This window comes from Plectrocnemia conspersa, unplaced genomic scaffold, assembly GCF_051122295.1.
Source record: "Plectrocnemia conspersa isolate PC_06_02 unplaced genomic scaffold, ASM5112229v1 ptg000003l, whole genome shotgun sequence".
NCBI lineage: Eukaryota > Metazoa > Arthropoda > Insecta > Trichoptera > Polycentropodidae > Plectrocnemia > Plectrocnemia conspersa.
In genome coordinates, this window is record NW_028277167.1 from 29,145,121 (window position 1) to 29,165,000 (window position 19,880).

General features: G+C 26.2%; 1 protein-coding gene across 3 annotated transcripts in view; it reads right to left on the bottom strand.

The window, feature by feature from the left end:
* LOC148237190 (synaptotagmin-10-like) overlaps window positions 1-19,880 on the bottom strand; it is a 118,503-nt gene that overhangs the window by 62,511 nt on the left and 36,112 nt on the right. For all 3 annotated transcript variants that reach the window (XM_088183628.1, XM_088183630.1, XM_088183629.1), the window contains exons 5-6: window positions 1,990-2,112; window positions 1,755-1,909 (exon numbers count right to left, since the gene is read on the bottom strand). In XM_088183628.1, the coding sequence (XP_088039754.1) occupies window positions 1,755-1,909; window positions 1,990-2,112 (278 nt within the window). The remainder of the gene's footprint in view (window positions 1-1,754; window positions 1,910-1,989; window positions 2,113-19,880) is intronic.

The window sequence follows — 19,880 nt, forward strand, 5'->3', positions numbered from 1 at the left end:
AAAATGTATAAAATTCATGAATATGAAATTTTCATCTAACATAAAGAATAGTTTAACTAAAAATACGTAGAAAAACCTAGTTGAGGTGTTTTTTATTATACTCATATAAAAAGTATTATGATTAAATTATTCTAACCTAATCATACACCGAGTTTTAAAACAAAGAAAGTGGTGATATTTTTTTATTTTTCTGTCAGATTTTCATTTAACCTAATCAGAAGTTGGATTTAAATTTAAGCTAACCTAACAAAATTAAACGATAAAACTGTAACTTAACCCAAATAAAAGATTTTCACTTGACTCGAGTATATGCCAAATTTCTAACTCGACATAGAAATATTATTTTAATCAAACTACTCTAACATTATCAAAAAAAAAGTTTCATATCAAACCTATCTATCAAAAAGTAGTAGTAATGTATTTACTTTTTTAACTTAATATTTACCTAATAATAGGACTTATTTTTAATTTAATCTAACCCTAAGCAACTAAATTATTAAATTTTCATCTAAGTCAAGAAGATGCATATTTTTTACTCTTAAATCGAATTAAATATGAGGTTTTGTTTTACCTATTTTGATCTTATCGTAAGAATGATTTCATATTAAACATAATAGTATTGTTTTTACTTTTTTTAACTTAGTTTATATCTAACCAAAGTACAGATTGGATTTAATATCAAATATAATTTGTTTTTCTTTGCTCAGATATGAGGTTTTCTTGTAACTAAACAAAATACCGAATTTTAAATCTAGCATAACTAAAAAAATAGTTTAACACAAATTAGTGTTATTAAACACAGAGATGAGATTAAAATCTCAATATTCTAACCTAATTATAAGACAATTTATTAAAGCCAATGGTGATTAAAATTTATCAAACAAGTTTTTATTTAACCTAAGCATAGGCTGAATTTAACTCACATTTAACAAAATTTAATTCAATAAAAAATTAATTGTATCAGAGACGAGATCTTAATAAAATTATTTTAACCTAATTATAATTAAATGTCGACAGTCAAACCAAGCCTATTTTTAAACCTAATCATAGGTTGAATTTTAAATTTAACCTAGCCCTGCAAAAGCAAATTTTAAAGTTCTCATCTAATTCATACGTGTTTTTTTTATCTAATTTAATCATGTGCCCAATTTATAATCTTACATATCGTAATAAAAATAGTAAAACCTTATAATATGTTTTTAGATACTTCAACCATAAGTCGGTATTTTAATTTTACTTAATTTATATATAGAAACTTTATTGAATCAAAGGTATGACTAGAATTTTTCCTTAAAAAAGCAAGCGACATAGCCTAATATAATCTAGTGATAATTTTCTAACTTTTCATGTAGATTAGGTATTAATATAGTTTAAGTTTAACTTAGGTTGTAATATTACCTATATGAGTTAACATAATAAAGGATGGAATCTAATTTTATCTATAAATATCTAATCAAGATCTAATTTAGTTATAACATATGAACTTAGATACCAAAAAATATCATGATTTAGAAGTAATGTTAGGTTAAGTTAGATTTAAGCTATTTTGTAGATTTTTATAACCATATCTAAACCCTTGAGAATATTAAGAGGCAACTTAACAAATTTAAGGGCAGCAAAACTTTCGTTATTTTTGAAGCATGGTGTTATTCTAAAGGTTTAAATAATTTTATTATGCAATCAAAAGCATTGTTAAGTGATCCTCAAAATTCCCAATGCCAAATAATATATTTTTGTTCAAAGTTAATAAATACCTGAATATAAAAGTTTCATTGAAAACAGGGTTTAAATTTTTTCTATGGACTTTTGTCTGGAATTTCTTCTTGCGATCGGGAAGCAAGAAGACTTTGATGTAAGGGTCGCTGCTTCCAGTCACGTCTTTGATCGGAAGGTCTCTAGCTTCTAAAACCTATGAAAAAAAAATACAAAAAAATAATTAATATATATATATATGATACTTGCAACACTTTTGATTGGATTTTGTCTTACTTTAACAACCAATCCTTCAATTTCTTGATCGTACTTGACGGCGAAGTGTAGCTTTCCGCAAAACTCCAAATCGTTCGAGTCGGTGGACGATTGCCTAATTAATTCATTCTTGTACAGTTCCGGCTGGAAAAAATATATACGTTATCAGTTTGAAGGTGAGTGAATGAGAAAACTTATCCGGGCGTAGGGGAGTATGTGAGAGGAAAAAGGGGCATTAAAAGTAAGTTCATTAGTGCGGGTCAAGGAAAACGTCCTCTGGTCCAGCCGTTCTATGTAACGAGATTAAAGGTAACCCGATGCTTCTTTTGTGCTCTATGCACAAATGAAGCTTTCAATGAGAAAATATTTTTCCTTTGTGGGCTTTTTTTAATGATTTTATACGTAGGATTAATTGTAAAATGGAAATATGGAAAAATGTTGGATTATTTTCATATAATGATATGTGGTACGTTTGTTGTATTGTTGAATAAAATATTGAGTTTTTTACTTGATTGTAAAAAATTTATTAACATATATAAATTACTTCATTTATAAAGAAATATAAATGTCTTCACTGGCGTATCGAGTTGTATTATTGTCAGCTGTAATTTTAATGGAGTGCTGATGTCTCTCACGTTGGATCAATCTCTTAACTTCCATGCACTACTCTGTGGAGTCTCTCATCTGTGTGACCAGTGTCACATATTTTATATTGATGGTTTGAGACAGCTCTGGTAAATTTCAGATGAAGATATTTGCAATTTTAGACACACTCCCTAAATGTATTCAAGTTTTTATAAGAGCGGTCTAGATAGCCACTCCGGCGATCAGTAACCTAGAGTCAAATAACAATAGTAATCTGCTCAAGGTAGAATGTATTGCATAAAGCCCATTTTTCTATATGCTAAATATATTTAATTATTAGCGCGATTATTTGATCACGTTTCTCTTCTATTATTCTGCGAATATGCTGTATGTGGCTTAACTATCGAAACTTGTATTTTTCTTTTTGATTGTTTGAAATATTCAAAACTAAAATTACATATAAATTAAAAAAGGAGCAGGTTACTTAAACCCTTCCACAGTTTTATAAGAATATTTAAGCAATACTTCTGTAGCAAACGGATGGTAATGAAACTTAAGTTTATAACTGTCAGTAAGTAGTGTTAAGTTAGTTAGTTAAGTTGTGTTAGTACTGTCAAGAAAGTAATTGTGAAATATTTTCAATTATTGCCGTAATTCTAAGATCATCAGATCTCTTTATCATTGTTGTGTGCTGCCTCGCGTTTAAGTCAGGTTTATATTTTTTCTGTTCGTTTATATGGTTGTTAGAGTGACCTCCAAAATAAAATTAAATAAACAAACGGTTGAAATCCGCATATTATAAGCTGGCCATACACGCGCGGGCACATCTCACAGATCTGTGCATCGGGGGTGCCTGGCGGACAAATCTGATCGTGTGCGGCGAGAAAAGGCACAGATTTGTCTATTCGTTGTCCGTGCTCAAAACTAACGAATCGGACACGGACAGCCCGCATCCGATGGTTAGAAGTATTTTTTATTAAAATTTGTCCCTTAAGTGATTTTATGACCCGGACCATTTCCGCTCGCTTTTATTAATTTACGCCAAAGTTGCTATTGGTTTAAAATAAGATAAACGTCTAAAATAAGATTTTTGTGACAAGGTTTTATTACTTTATGACAAGTTTTTGATTTTTTGAAAGATGCAGATACATATATGTCCGAGTTCAGAGAGTTTGCGTGTGCTTAGCTATAAATGAGGTTTTTAAAATTCATTATTGCAATTTTTTATTATTAAAAGCCGTATAATTACAATTGAAAATATGCTTAAATTTATGTATATATTATGCAAACTCAATTTATTTTTTCTTACACCATATATCTAAATTAATTTGATAAATTTAATTAAATGTGAAAGCTATCAAAATATTAGGTTATATTTTTTTTGCGATCCTTAAACGTATTTTTTATATTAGGTCATAAGTTTCAATATCAGATGCAACATTTGCGATATTAAAAGTACACCGAGCGAAAATAAAAAAATAACACGAAAAACCTCGGTAGTGGAACGCTTTTTAATATACTTTTCACTTTGTGGTTAATAATTATAAGTCTCGATGTAAAACGCCTACGTAATATTGCAAGCATGGTATTGGCTAAGATTTTATCGAAGAAATCAAATGTTTAATATTGCAAAAAGGCTCCGCTACACCGAGACAAGCAATAAAAGCAATCCAATAAACGCAGAAAGAAATGAAAGCGTAATCGATACGTTAGATACTACATTTTTAAATTGGAAATATTTATTTTTAAAATATAGTATCCAATATATAGTTTAAAATAATAAATAAATAAGGTAAAAATATCCAGTACCGACATGTTAAAAAATTAATAGATTTGTGTCCCTCAAATTTTTATTTTTATTTTAGGCTTATGATGTAGAAAGATGGAACATACTTGTTAATTGCGTTATCCCGTTGTAACGAATTAGACTAATAGCTGCCATGTTGCAACAAAATATTAACAATAAATATATATTTTTTATTCAAGAACCAATAACGGAATAAATTGTAGCAAAGCAAAGAAATTTGCACTAAAACCGGTCAGTCCCAAATAATTTTACAGAGTAGGTACCTTGCACAATTTATCTGAATATCATTTCAGAGTTTCGTCATTAAATAAAGCAGAAAGTATGATATGAATAGAAAATTAGACGATACAAAATTTCATAAACTCTTTATCAAAATAAATTAATAACACATTATATGGATCAACGTGCTAATTAACTTTGCGAGTTTAGGAAGAAAACGATATTGATACATACAATATATAACACTAAGGTTTTTATCTTATGCTATATCGGATTTCGATAAAAGGTCCCGTTATAATTAATATGCGATTAAAGCCACTCTACTATCCTATATAATAAGTACTACCTGAAATAATGCGCTAATTACGAGCTCTCGAAGGCCCTTATCTCTCCTTGTCCGAGGCTAATTAATTATACAGGCTGGCCATAAATTGGCCACCTGGGGATTTTCGCTGTCGTTTCATAGACGTCAATTCGTATGCAATTTGGCTTCGGTGCTTCTACCTTCGGGTCACGTGCGATCGTTACTGGCTCTACTTAGCTGACCGCAAACGACCTCCTATAATGAAATCCTAGTGAATCTCGACGTTGAGAATTTAATTCGCCCGCTACGAGTTTGAAATGGGTAATTGCCTGTTTGCCAGATTTGCTTCCAAGAAGGCTTGTAAGCTTACTATGAGTTAATTTAAATCCAGTACAAATATTATTTTTTAATTTCTCTAATTTAACAACACAAAGACTATTTGTCATACAAAAACTTTGTCTGCTTAAAATTTCTTGACATAAAGCATGATTTTTCATTTCAAGAGAAATATAATATTAAAGCTTATTAAACAAATGTATAAAAAGTTGTTCATATTGGATTGAAAATGAACGAAATTAAAAATGGAACGCAGTAATAAAAATTATTAAAATATCAATGAATATAATTTCATTGTGAAACGAAAGATTAGTTAAAATTGCTAAAAAATTAAACATTTGCGCAAAAACGATTCAATAAGTAACGATACTGAGAGTGCTAAATATTTTACTTAAAACAAATATTAAATTATTATAAAAAAGTACAGAGCTTCTGATTGCTTTAAAAAAAAATTTATAAATATTACAACCAATTTTAACCTTTTGATTGCCGATGACACCTATAGAAGTCATCAAGAAAATCGCGAGTATGCACTGGGTACCTAAATGAGTCATGAAACCTTAAGCCTTGTCATATATTTTTTTTGTATAATTTAATGTTGAAGAACACCTTAATTTGTTGATACAATAGTTACTTACATAAATAGGTGCCACATATAAGAAAAATTCGAAATGTTGTGCATTAAAATCAGGCACGCTAAAAAGGTTAATTTTTGTGAAAAACACATTAAAATAATGGATATATGTCCTATATATTTATTTATAATGTATAAGATTTTTAGGCACTAAAACCATTGATTCTTATTATATCAAAAACAAGGGTAAGTGTCAAATACTTTAATTGAACATGTACCAAACAGCATTCCATATAATGACGACGTTCCCAATTGTACCAATTCTCAATGTATGTTACGAAGTTATTTATTCTAAAAATAAATGTATTAGTCTAATATAAAAAAGTCTCACTCAGCCCCGAATCGTTAATATTGACTAGAAAATCAAAAACTCTAATTAAACTATTTGACCGTTTTTTTTAATTATTGGTTATTCAAATATTTGTGGTGCTTTTTTTGTTTGACAAAATATATATTGTCATCTTTATGCTATTTACAACAACCATGACCATAACAAGCTATAACCAACAATCAAAATATAAAAAAACCTTTTTAATTGCAGAAATTCCAAAAATACACATATTTTCAAATTATATTTGTGCAACTGTAGATTTTTTCGGTGTATAGTATTTATTTTCAACAAATTTAAATTAATATAAATGACATAATTATTTTTTAATAGATAAAAGATATAATTAAAATAAACTTCGAAGCGCATATTTTTGCTACGTATGAACCTTTATTTTTTATTTAACTGTGTTTTTTTATTTTTCTAAACTTTATATAAATATTAAAATATTTTATCTTTAACTTTTCGATATTTAAAGAATTAAGAATAGCGATAATATGAATTATTACTGTGTCACAAATAACTAATAAATAAACTTATAAGTTATAAAATCAAAATATTGCAGAATTAGGTTACAAATATATTTTGATCGATTTTTATAACATTTTTACAGATATTTTTTTAAATACAGTATTTCACACCGAAAAATTTAGAATTTAATACTATTAATAACAAATAAAGTTCATTGAGTGCCGGAATAAATTAAGTAAAAAAGGTCACTCTTCATGCGGAATGTGATCCTAATACTAGAATATTTATTTACTGCTAAGAAAGTAAATTTATACAAATAATTAGTAAATTAGTAAATATTGTGATAAATAGCAATCTTAATGGTTAAATTAAGAGAGAGAGAGAGATAAAAATATGTATTTATATACTGCTTTACAGACACAAGGATGTTTTTGGCGATAGCTATTAATAGTTAGAAAAATTTCCGTAAGATGTTAAACATCTAATTTAAGTGAAAAATATATTTTTTTGCTGTATATTTGTATATTATATTATCTATCATGAAGTATTGGCACAATCTCACGATAATCAGGTTTGTTTTAAAAAATAAATATAAGAAAATTTATGAAAAAAATGCTCAGCTCAATATATATACATATGTGTTAACCTTTTATTGCATCCTACTAATATAATAAACATATAGAATAAATTAGGTCTGAAAATATTTTATTTTATTTTAGATTACTCTTTGAGCGGCATGTGCTCCTAAAACAGGTGTACACCATTTCGATTTAATATTTCTTTTTAATTTAATTTAAATACCCATGATATTTATAAATGTGATCTTTAAATATAAAGCTTATATATCAGTGATTCTAAAGAACCAGATTTATTTACTGTTAAGAAGGTGAGCGAAATTATTAAATTAGCTAAAACATTAGAGAAAATGGTAATAAATATTGATATTCAAATGTAAAAAAAGATAAAACTCATTTAACATAACAGAAAATTTATAAAAATACTTATACATACAAATTTGTTTAACTCTTATTATGTTAATCACCTCAGACAGAATTATTCACAAAGGTATCTTTGATATGTTGAAAGATAAATAAAATGCTCATATTATGATACATGAATATATTTGAATCACTCACTTATAATTACTTTTGGCATATAATCTTAGTACTGTGGTACATCGCCATCGTTTTTGATAAAATAGCGATTAATATTATTAAAATATATATATTTCATGAGAGTAATTAATCATTTAGCGAAGATAAATTACAAAAGATATGATTTGTTGTTTCAAAATATAATAGAAAACATATCAGTAATAAGAACAAGATTTATTGATTGCTATAAATAATAGCAAAATTATATAATAAACATGGTAATAAATTTTTCTAACGTACAGATTTGTAATTATGTGTAAAAATTATAAATTATTCAAATAACTTTATGTGGCGTAAATAACTTTATGTTACGAGTAAGGTGAAAACACCTATAATTTAATTTTGTGTTTACTGTGTAGCAAAACTCTATAACTTTGTTAGACGGAGTAAATGTAATTTTAAACGATAAACAACGTTATTTACTGCAATAATATAGATTATAAATTAAATGCAAAAATTATATCGTAAAAAAATATTTACGCACATTAGGTGAGAAATATCCAATAAAAAACGATTATATGCAAAAAATATTAATAACCAGTAATAACGTTATTATCATTTAAAAATATAAAAGAAAAATATATTAGAAGCTGTGGCAATAGAAAACATAATAATTTTATTAAGCAATATCATTCAAAATTATATTTTTACAGCAAGAGGCGATAAATATGCAATACGCGTGAAAATACCGTTATTTACTAAATATTTAGTAATAAGCTATGATAAATGATTGCATGTAAAAACTTTTATTGATAAAAAAAATTGTATTGATAAAAAAAAATTTCGAACCATATATTAATGTAATTGATAAAAAGTCTTTAAATAAAACTATTTAAGATAACTTTAGTTAAAATCAATAAATAACGTTATTTATATAAGACAGAATAAGAAGAAAAAAATATGTTTCTCAATTAAGTTCAAACTAAAAAGTTAAAGTTAAAAATTTAATATAAACGATAAAAACTTACTATTTGCTGTAAATAAAAAATAAAAGGATTTAAATTAGGAACAAATTCATTGTTGCTAAAAAAAATTCATAAAATAACGTTATTACCATTTTTTTAAAGAACAGAATAGCTAACTTGATTAAAATAGGTTTAATAAACAATTATTATTATATGCAAATAATAAAATATTCAATTTAATTGCATTGTAAATATTGATACATATCGAAATAATTATACCAAAGCTTGTGCTTTGAGAGTTAAACTATGAAACTGCGGTGAATCTAAATCAACGAAGTAATATTAAATTTATAATTAGAAAAGCAATTATAAGTGATTTTGTAACACCAGTGTATTTCACAAAAGCACTCAATAATTCTGTAGCGAATACAACATATGCGTCATAAAGTGAAAACGTTGCTGGGTAATTGAATTTTTTCTAAAATTATACCCTCGTGCATTCTCCGGAGGGAAAAATTTCATATATTCGCGGACCACCTGTTGCCAAAGGTAGGATAATGCTAAAAATGTCAAAAAGTATTTTTACCGACGTTTAAAAGACTGGCATAAATAATGGCATATGAAGATTCTAAAATATGTTGTGGTATAAAAATATATTAATAATATATAATTTTTTTTAGACAATATTAAATATAATAAACTAAACCATATAATCAATTTAATCTTATTAAACCGCAACAATCGATTTAGGCTTTAAGGGCATGTTATTAGTTAAACTATTCTCTCTATAGCTTTATATATATATATATATAGTTGAAAACACCTGTGTAAGTATAAACCTGTTTGGTTCACGTTATTTAATCGGTTTTTCAATTAATTATTTTACAGTTTCCGAATTGAATGCTAAAAATTTAATAAATTAAATCCTCTCAGGGTGAATTTTCATATTTATTTATATAGTTTTCGTTGATTCGATCCCGTAAGAATCCAAAACGTATTTCAATAACTATTTTGTCTGTATAATTACAGTTTCGATCGATTGTCTCTAATTATGTATTCAAAATCTCATCTAATAACACGGATGAATTTTGAGATGATTAATTAAAGTTTAGATTGGTTGTTATTAAAATATTTATAATCAAAACATACGACAAAGTTTTTGTACGTTAAAAATATATAGTAATATTAGCATTATAAAATTCATATTTTTTTAGGTTTGATTAATATTTACATTAATTTCCTTGGTAATTATTTGAAGGTCACATTAAACGTTTGAATTGGAGGTAGCGTTAAACGCTATAACTTTTTTTCATGATGATTATGCACATGCATGTTTCGTTTATTTTTTGACCGTGAAAGTCTTTATTTATTACTCAGAATTTATGTCAAATGAAGATTTGATTGATATAAATCAATCAAATCTTCATTTGACATAAATTCTGAGTGAGATTCCACAAACTTATAAATACCTTGATTGTTGAAATCGTATTTAATTTATTCAATATTCGAACTTATTCAGTTATGAAAGTTTCAGGAGTTTCTTCTAAGTCCACAAAATGACTTATGATTCGGAAACATATTTTTCCAGCAATTTTTTATCTTAAAAATCTATGATATATCGAAATCCTTTGATATTAGTTATTTTTCCCTGTCAATTAACTCGATTGTTTGATACATTAATCACATTATATTGTGTGTTATTTTCATCTTAAACATGAATAATTAATTTCATGTTATTTTATAATTTTGCAGATGTGAAATATTATATATAGTCCATTTTATCGAAAAAGCAGGTAAAAAAATATTTGCTGCGAAATCTTCTGTCAAAAGAAATTAATATTTATTTCACCATGTATTTTAAATTTGCAACGAAATTCCATTCAAAGTTAAAAAAAAATATATGGGCGTTTTTGTAACTCAATTTGTTGAGGAATGCGCATTTGTTAAATCGAACGGCATTATCTTAAAGTTTTAAATATTTGTAATGGTTTACTATTATATGCTTATCAGATGCTTATGCCTTGAAATAGCATATTCTAATAAAAAAAATAAAAGCCAATATTATATAATTTTTTTTATATAATCAGCATAGGCATATACTTATATAATCGCACCCAGAGACTGAGCAACCATACAGAGACTGCGCTATCAAATTTTAAGTTCCTAATCCTATAAGCTTTTTGGTCAAACATTTGTATCAATCTCCGTACAATCAATTTTTAAATGAAATATTTATTTTGTACTTATGAATATTAAAAAAAAATTTGTCAATAAGACTGGTTTTTAAACCTAATATAACTAGGCTTTTGTAATATTTTATAAAATCAAGTACACACTAGTAGTCCTCAAATCTGTGCACAATACTAAAATGATTAATATCTACCATTACACATTTGCCAGAATCCCCACAATACTTTACAACACTCGACAAGGCGAAATTATTGTGCGTCTCGCTGGAGGTTTCGGCGCTAGTAAGCTTTTCCCAGAAGCCAAATTACCCGCATGTATTTGTTTATAAATTTCGGCAGGATAAATTAGCAAGGTCCGGAAGGTTTTTGCCTGGAGCGTTATTTGTGCTTGAATACTATTTTAAGCTTGGCTTGCCCACGCACTGAGCTTTCGCCGCGTGGGCGCCGGAGCTTTGACACGTAAGCTTTAATAATTTGACCTCTTTACGCGATAGCATGACCTCAAATGCAATGCGGTGATATAAGGCATGCTGTAAGGCTTTGATGAAAAAAAAATGGGGTTAGTTTGTATGCTAATGGGGGCGAAGGGCTTTAACTTAATGTCGTTGAAATTGTACGCCCAAAAGATGAGCTTTACATTGGAATTTGATGTGTTTTTAATTATAATTTTTATATAACAAGTGTAAAAACAGCTGTTATAAAAGCTCTTATTTCTATATTTTTTTCATAGTTTTTTGCCAAATTTAGTCAAAATTAAATGTGTGTTTGTAACATAAATAATATTTTGCTATCAATATAACCTTTTTAACTAATGAAATTTATTATAGTTTAGGTAGTTTTCGGAAGTTCCGTTCGAACAAAGATAGACATGTAATATATATCACAAAAGTTTCGTTATGAGCTAAACACTGTTCGTAAAAACAAATAAAATAATTCATAAAATAGATGTTAACCAATTATGAATAAAAATACATAAATGTGACTATAATGTTGATAACATTGATGTTAATACATAATTTATAAAAATATAATGGATAGTAAAATAAAAAGGCAATGTAATTTTAGAACAAAATATAAATACAATATAACCCAACAATCATATAAAATATTTAAAATAATAAAAGAAAAATGAGTAGAACATCAAGTTTTAAATAAAACAGCAGTCAAAGCATTAGGAATAGCAAAAAAATGGTATAAAAAGTCGATAGATAAAATAAAAAATGACCAAAATATGACGTGGAAAACGGTATAAAAATAATTAATCCTATACAAAGAAACGACATAATAAATATAGAGATCACTGGAAATATATATTAAGATCATAATATGATCTTAATATATATAAAAACGATTGAGAGTATAAAAGAGATTGTGAATTCAATACATCAGCTCAATAAATATGTACAATATAATACTGAAACGTTTAATGTAAAATTCGAAGAAATTTAAAACATAATTTTTAAATTTAAAATAAAAACAGTAGTGATTAATAAAATGTGAATATAAATAAAGAAACACGGGAAATACTAAGAAATAAATTGCATTATTTAGTAAATCTAGCACTCTTAAAAAAATAAATATCTGATAATTTAAAGATTGCTACTATTATACCTATACTTAAAAAGGTTGAGGAAATGAAACCAATTAAAATGTTGTCTTGTATGGAAAGGTGATGAAAGAAGTAGTAATCGAAGAATTAAAGGATTTTATTATTTCAAAAAATATTATGTGTGAACTACAATTGAGATTAAAAAAAACATTACACGGAGACTGCATTGGTAATTAGTAGCCAAGGATAGAAATAAAATCATTGGAACATTTTTCTTGGATATCAAGAGAGCTTTCGAAACAATAGACAGAAGTATAATTTAAAATTAATTAGAGATTATAGTTATTAGTGTAATAGTTTTTAATCTATGTATATATTGTAAAGTATAAATTATTAAATTAATGCTAGCTGCTAAATATAACATAAACCACGTATCTTTAGGCAGACTTATTATAAATAAAAATCATGAACCGGAGCAAAACTCCATTGAAATTTTTATTAGGAGTCTTAGGAACAGTAATACTATTATAAAATAATATGAAATAAAACTGATAAATTAGGCAGAGAAAAATATTTAAGAAGTATCGTTGTATATTTTAGGTAATATTATTCTTAATAGTTAACGATAACATGTTTATATCGTACAATAAACAAACATCGTGTATTGGTTAATAAAGATATTATAAATAGCTTTGCGATTTGAGGCCTGTTTTTATTTCCAAGATTTCAGTAACTAAGCAACGAACTCGTTGCTTTTGACCCTGGGGAACATTTCTCAGAATCATAAATTATTTATAACAATAACCCATGTGTTTTTAGGAGCTCGTTTAATAACATAAAAAAATGCTCAAAATAAAAGCTTTTTTTTAAATCAATTTAAAACGAAAGCATCTGCCCTTTGATACGTTTATAAACATTTTATATATAATAAGGTTTAAATTATAACGTTTACCTGTTTATTATGATTTTATATTACGTTTTGCAATATTAAACATCATATTATATAATTATAGTTTTGAAGTAATGTAAACAATACGATGGTAACGTAAATTTATTGCAAACGTAAATATATACCATTAATGTACTACATGTTTACGAGGAAATGTATTTTCAATAAATTACGTATTATGCCATAGTCGAGTTTACGACTCGTATGCGAACGTATTTCGGTTTGTGGCCTTTATTTTTGGACATTGCGTGGGTTAAATAATAAATAACAACTAACATATCATAATTTAATACAAAAGTTAATAATGAAAATATTGAGAACTCGAAAATAAATACTATTTAAGGTTATCGTGTTTATTACAGCCAAAAAGGGAAATAATATTTTTAATTTAAAATGAATGAAATAAATGTTTTTTCGCATGAATAATAACTTTCAATTAGTCACTAAAAGCTTAGCTAGGATCGTCGCAAAATTATTTATTAGCAAGATTTAAAAAGTACTTGAAGGAAAATCCTGTACGTTAATATTATGAATTAAAGGCTGGAGATCTATGTGTGTACAAGTATTTGTGCAAATAGGTCAAGGGTTCGATCCTTATTGAGGTAAAGTTTTATAATTGTAACGTAAAAATAGAGATGATTAAATTATCTTTCTCTTTTCAGAGAGTAACAGTAGTACAATTTATTAAAATTTTAAATAATTTAAAACTAAATATCAAGTTACATTATATAAAATAGTTTTAAGTTTACACGAAAAATAAATTTTATATTTTTTATTTTATATTGAAACATTATTTTTACAAAAAAAATACAAAGTTCAGGTAATAAATACTTATTAATCATTTCAAACTGTTTCAGATTATATTTATTAATCTTATTTAATTTTTAAATTTGACCGCGTACCGCAAAAATATTAGATATTTTACATCTTAATTTAATAAATAAAATATAAATTTATTTTATTTTATTTATTAATCCTAAAATGCATTATTATATGATGGTGTCAGGTTCAGCAACTGATCCATTTTCTTTGTATAATTGGATAAGATTACCACATAACATCGTAAAAAAAGTAAATTCTCGCGCTAAAAACATTTGTTACCGTTGAAAAAAAAATAGTTTTTGCGTATACATAAAAGAACAGTGGGATACTACTTAACGGATTATATACGCGACATAAATCATGATTAAGATTAGTAGCTTTAAGAGTACATAACGCGCATAACCATTTTCAATCTGCCTTATCAGCCAACAGAAATTTATTTTCGTAGAAATTTGCCACTCTTATCTGATTGGTCGTCTCACTGAAAAACGGTGAACTTTAGTGTCTAATATGGCAGTCAGGAATCAATTTCTCTCAGACAGTTCGTCTGAAGATTTCCACTTTCAATTTAACATTTCGTCTCATCAACACCTTGTCAATATCCACATCCGTAATACAGAGCGACCCACTTCGGAAACGCCTTATAGACGTACCAACGGACAATTTGTCTCAACTGTTGCGTAATAAACACAGAGAATCTGTTGCACACATAGCAGCGATAATTTTTTTCTAAAGCCTAAATTTGAAAAAATATAAATATTTTTTTAAATTTTTTTTGTAAAATGTAATAACAGAAAAAAAAACTGGAAGTGCATATAAAGTAGCAAAGAAAAATCAATTATTTTATTATATAAATTTATCTGCAAGAACTGAAAGAAACGCATGCATAAATATTGTAAATCCATATATGTAATGAAATGAGAAAAATGGTATTTAAAGAAATTGTTCAATCGAAAAAATTAATTTCCTTGATAATTGATAAAGCAAACACCATAAGCAAAAAAAAAACACAACCCCATTGTGTATGTTCGATGCTGTATCGAATTCACAAATTAACTTATTTTTGGAACTGATCGAATATTTGAGTGGAGTGAAAAAATTCCTGACAGAGAAATTATAAAGAAAATTTATTGATAAACTATGCGTCATCGGAAAATATTAGAGTTGCATGTATGTAAAGAATTACTAGGCGTTGAAAACTGGAAAATTTTTAAAAACCTGATCTTGTTTTCGTATAGTTTCGGCTATGTGGAATAATTAAAATTTTTAAAAGCAGTAAAATCGTTCCGTCGCAGTGAAAACCCTTGGTTATCTTGGACTGATAATAAGCGAGAAACGAATAAAACATATCTAAATCAAATTTGGACCAATAGAAGAGCGCAAAAAACAATTATCCCTTCTCAGAAGGCAAAAATTCACGCCAAAAGCAATAAAACCGTGTCGTCGCCGTCGCAGTGGGAACGCTTGTTAACGAGTGTTCCCACTGCGACGCCGCCGACACGATTTTATTGCTTTTGACGTGAATTTTTGACTTCTGAGAAGTGATAATTGTTTTTGCGCTCTCCTATTATCCAAAATTCTGTTTGAATATACTTTGATCAGCCTTATTATAGTAGAAGTCAATAGTAATATCGGTAAGGATAGCTATAATATTTTTAAAACATAGTGTAATGTCGAAATGCAGACAAACTATGGAGCAATATTTTAGATGCGATGTGTGTATTTATTCTTTCGCTTATTTATACCCTGAGAGATAAATTGGCTTAGTTTGTATTTTGCACTTGAAATAATAAAAGTTTTAAGACTAGAATTAGTTTCAGAACTTTCATTAGGTCAAATTGACATTTTAGAACAGCATATAATTTCACTAGCGCCTATCAGTTAAATTTAATTTTTTGATAGTAGAAATATATCGCTACTAGTAAAAATGTATTAGGACTTCATTAGTGAAAATAAACCTTTACTGAAAAATACAACCAATTTATTTATCGCATGTAAATAAGTAATGATAAATATGTAAATGTTTATATTATTTCGTATAGAAAAGTTGAAATTATAAATTTTAACAAGAACGTGCAAAATAAATTGTATTTTTACTGATAAAAATATATATACACCAGTGAAAATGTATTCTTATATGATTTCACTGAAATAAAATATTTCAAAAAATATTTTTACGAAAATATTTTTTAAAATATTTTATTTCAGTGCAATCATATTAGAATACATTTTCACTGGTGGATATATATTTTTATCAGAAAAAATACAATTTAAAAAAAACTCAAATGTATTACGATACATTTGAGTTTTTTTTAGATTTTGAAACCTTAGAATTTCTGGTATTAGCAGCAATCACTGACCACTCAGTTTTCTTAAATATTTTTATTTCATTCAAATTCATAGTATTTTATGCATTTTTCTGGCCAAATTCAGGAGGTTGACTATTATAAATGTGCTGCAGCTACTATACATTTCACACCACAAAAAAAATTAAAAAAGTGATCCTCCTATTGAGTCGAAAACATTTTATTCTACATTGAAAGAGGCAATCTTAAAAATCTCGCCAGATAGCAAAAATATTACATTTTGGGCTCGCGAATTTAACCAAAATATGCCTGAAGATATTGATGTTCAGTTGTCATTTGGAAAGATTGAAATTAAAAACATGTCAGTGAGACACTAAACGATTACTAAACAAATTCTAAAAATGATTCGTGGATTTTGCGGATACATTTTCGAAAATACATCATGAAAAAAAATTGCGTTTGATATAATGCTCTGAATTCTATTCCCATTTTTTTTAAGGAAATGTGAACGCGGGTTTTTGCAAATGAATCTAATTATTGATTACCCCAATAAGAGCTTTGTTCAAGAATAATACAGTTTCGGCAACACTTCAAAATTAATCGAGAAGTTTTGTCAGAAGATAATTGGACAAGATTTGGAATCACTATAATTTTTTATTAAAATTTTAAGTTTTACAATTTTATTTTGCATTAAGTCTTCAGTTGTATGTTTGTATTTGTTCATTTAACTTTAGATTGAACATCTATAAAGTAAAGATAACAATATGATAATTTAAAAAAAAAATTTATACGCTTCGTGGCATAGAAAAACCTGCTTAAAATTTATTTTAAATGATATTTGAATATAATTTTCTTTATGAAAAAGAAAATTATATTAAAATAAGAAATCATCTAAGCTCTATCTATGAATTCTGATATAATTATGAATAATTCGAAGTTTAAGTTAAATCATATAACTGAATTCACCATTAATGATTCGTTTCTCCATATAACTTACCTCAATACACGTAGCGTTTAAAACAATATGTAGAATTAAAAAAATAAACACCATATTATTGCGATTACAGAGACATGAATCAATTATGGTGAAGAATATTTTTTTAACATAGAAGTTGCATATAAGTTATACTTTAAAATATATCTTTATATAAAAATTTAAAAGAGGTGGAAGAGTTTGTTTTTATATAAAAAATAATATCACCTTTAAAATTATTAATGAAGATAATAATAACTTATTCACTGCCATTCGAATAAACATCACAGGGATGGATCAATCGTTGTTAAACATTTACATTTCTTATAAGGCTCTAAATTGTGTACATAATGATTTTTCAGCCTTTTTAAAAAATGTGTTGAAAAACATAAAAGGAAAAAGTATAATTTTATGATATTTTAACATAGACATAAAAAAATATGTTCAACAACAACTAATTTTTATACACAATGTTTAGCACTGATACCAATGCATTGATATATCGTATTATGTTAATTTTTAATCTAATAGCAAACAATTATAATATCGTTAATGCTATAAATGATCAAATTAAATTGTCTATAGAATGTCTAGATAATATATAAAAATATCCAACAACCGGGAACCAATTATCAAGAAATATAAAATAGCTATAGACAACCACAAAATATAATAAAATCTTTCAACTTTAAATTATTAGAAAATGTTAATCGAGACTTTAATAATTTTATAAATAAAATTAAAACCGCTACAAGTAAAAGTAGATATAAAACCTCGACAAAAAGTTCAGAAATTCAAAATATAGCCAATGTTCCACGATTTAAGAATATAAATATTTGTCATCACAAATGAAAGCTAGAATTTAGCATTATTTAAACCCAGAAAAAAATCTATTTAGAAATGCTATAACTGTTTATCGGAGAAAAAAAATATATTACTATAATACAATGTTTAATGATGCCAACAATAAGCAATTTAAAATATGAAAAAATAATAAAACAATTTATAAAAAAACTCTAGAAAATAAAAATAATAAAAAGTTATTCTAAATATTAGTAGAGATTTAACTAAAAATAAAAAAAAATAGCTAATATTGTGAAATTTCACAGGATTCTATTTTAGGACCTTTATTATTTAATCTATATTTAAATGGTTTAATCCTATGTATACTTGCAGATAGGATTCAACTGTATGTTGATGATACAGTGTTAAGATGTAACTCTAAAGCATACAAAGATATGCAAAGCAACATGCAGATTAATTTGATCCATTTTAGTGAATGGATGAAATTAAACAAATTAACAATAATTAAAAAAAAACTAACTATAATATATGATAATAAATTATAACAATTATTGTAAATAATTCTCTAATTACAAAAAGTGATAATATGAAAAGTAGATCTACTTTTAAACAAAAATTACATTTTTTTAAACCATATTGATTATATAATATTTTTTTATATCAGTGTAAATAATTTTATACAGGTTTCAAAATATATTATCGTATAAAACTAGATTAAGCATTTATTATGGACATGTTCATAGTCATCTTACATGAGTTTTGCATTCGGGAATTTTGCTTATTTCCACCAATATATTTCACCAAAATATGAACTAATAATGGTAACAAAATAATTCTAGGGAGAAAATCGATCATTAATACTAAATTAAAATTCAGGAAAGATCTACATAATTATGAAATTAGTTTTTATGAAATTTAGCACAAATTCTTTAAAATATATTGCATTTAAAATTTTTAATGATAAACCAAAATTACCGGGAAATAATTGCAAAGAAATTAAAAAATTTTTTTTTTAATAAATTCATGCAACTTTAACTAAAAATTAAGTCAATAAATAGTACATATATTATATACTATGTTTATTGCTATTGTTTTCCTTTTTTCATGCATATTATTTTGCTAATTTATTCTTTTAAAATTTAATAACAAATATTTTAAGTGTATTTAAATCTTTTTTAAATGTGTTGATATAAAATTTATAATTTTTACCGCAGAATGAGTTATTTCTTACTCACGCAGAATTACGTAAATAAATTCTTAAAAAAATAGTTGTTTGTAGGTATTATTTATATTTGAATGACTAACTCAGTTGTAACGCATTGGGCGCACCCCTGACAGGTTACAACTAAAAAAAAAAAATACGTCCCTATATATTATAGTTATAATCTATACAAATAAAAATTAAATTCTATTACTAGTAATTTTGCCACCGTAACGAATAGCAACCAAATTTGTTCCAATAATATTTAACATTTAACATAGCAGTAAATCACTGACCACCCACAGTAGTTTTATTGCAAATATGTATGGTTATGGAATTAAAAAATGTCCAATTATCTTACGGGAAGCGCCCTAAA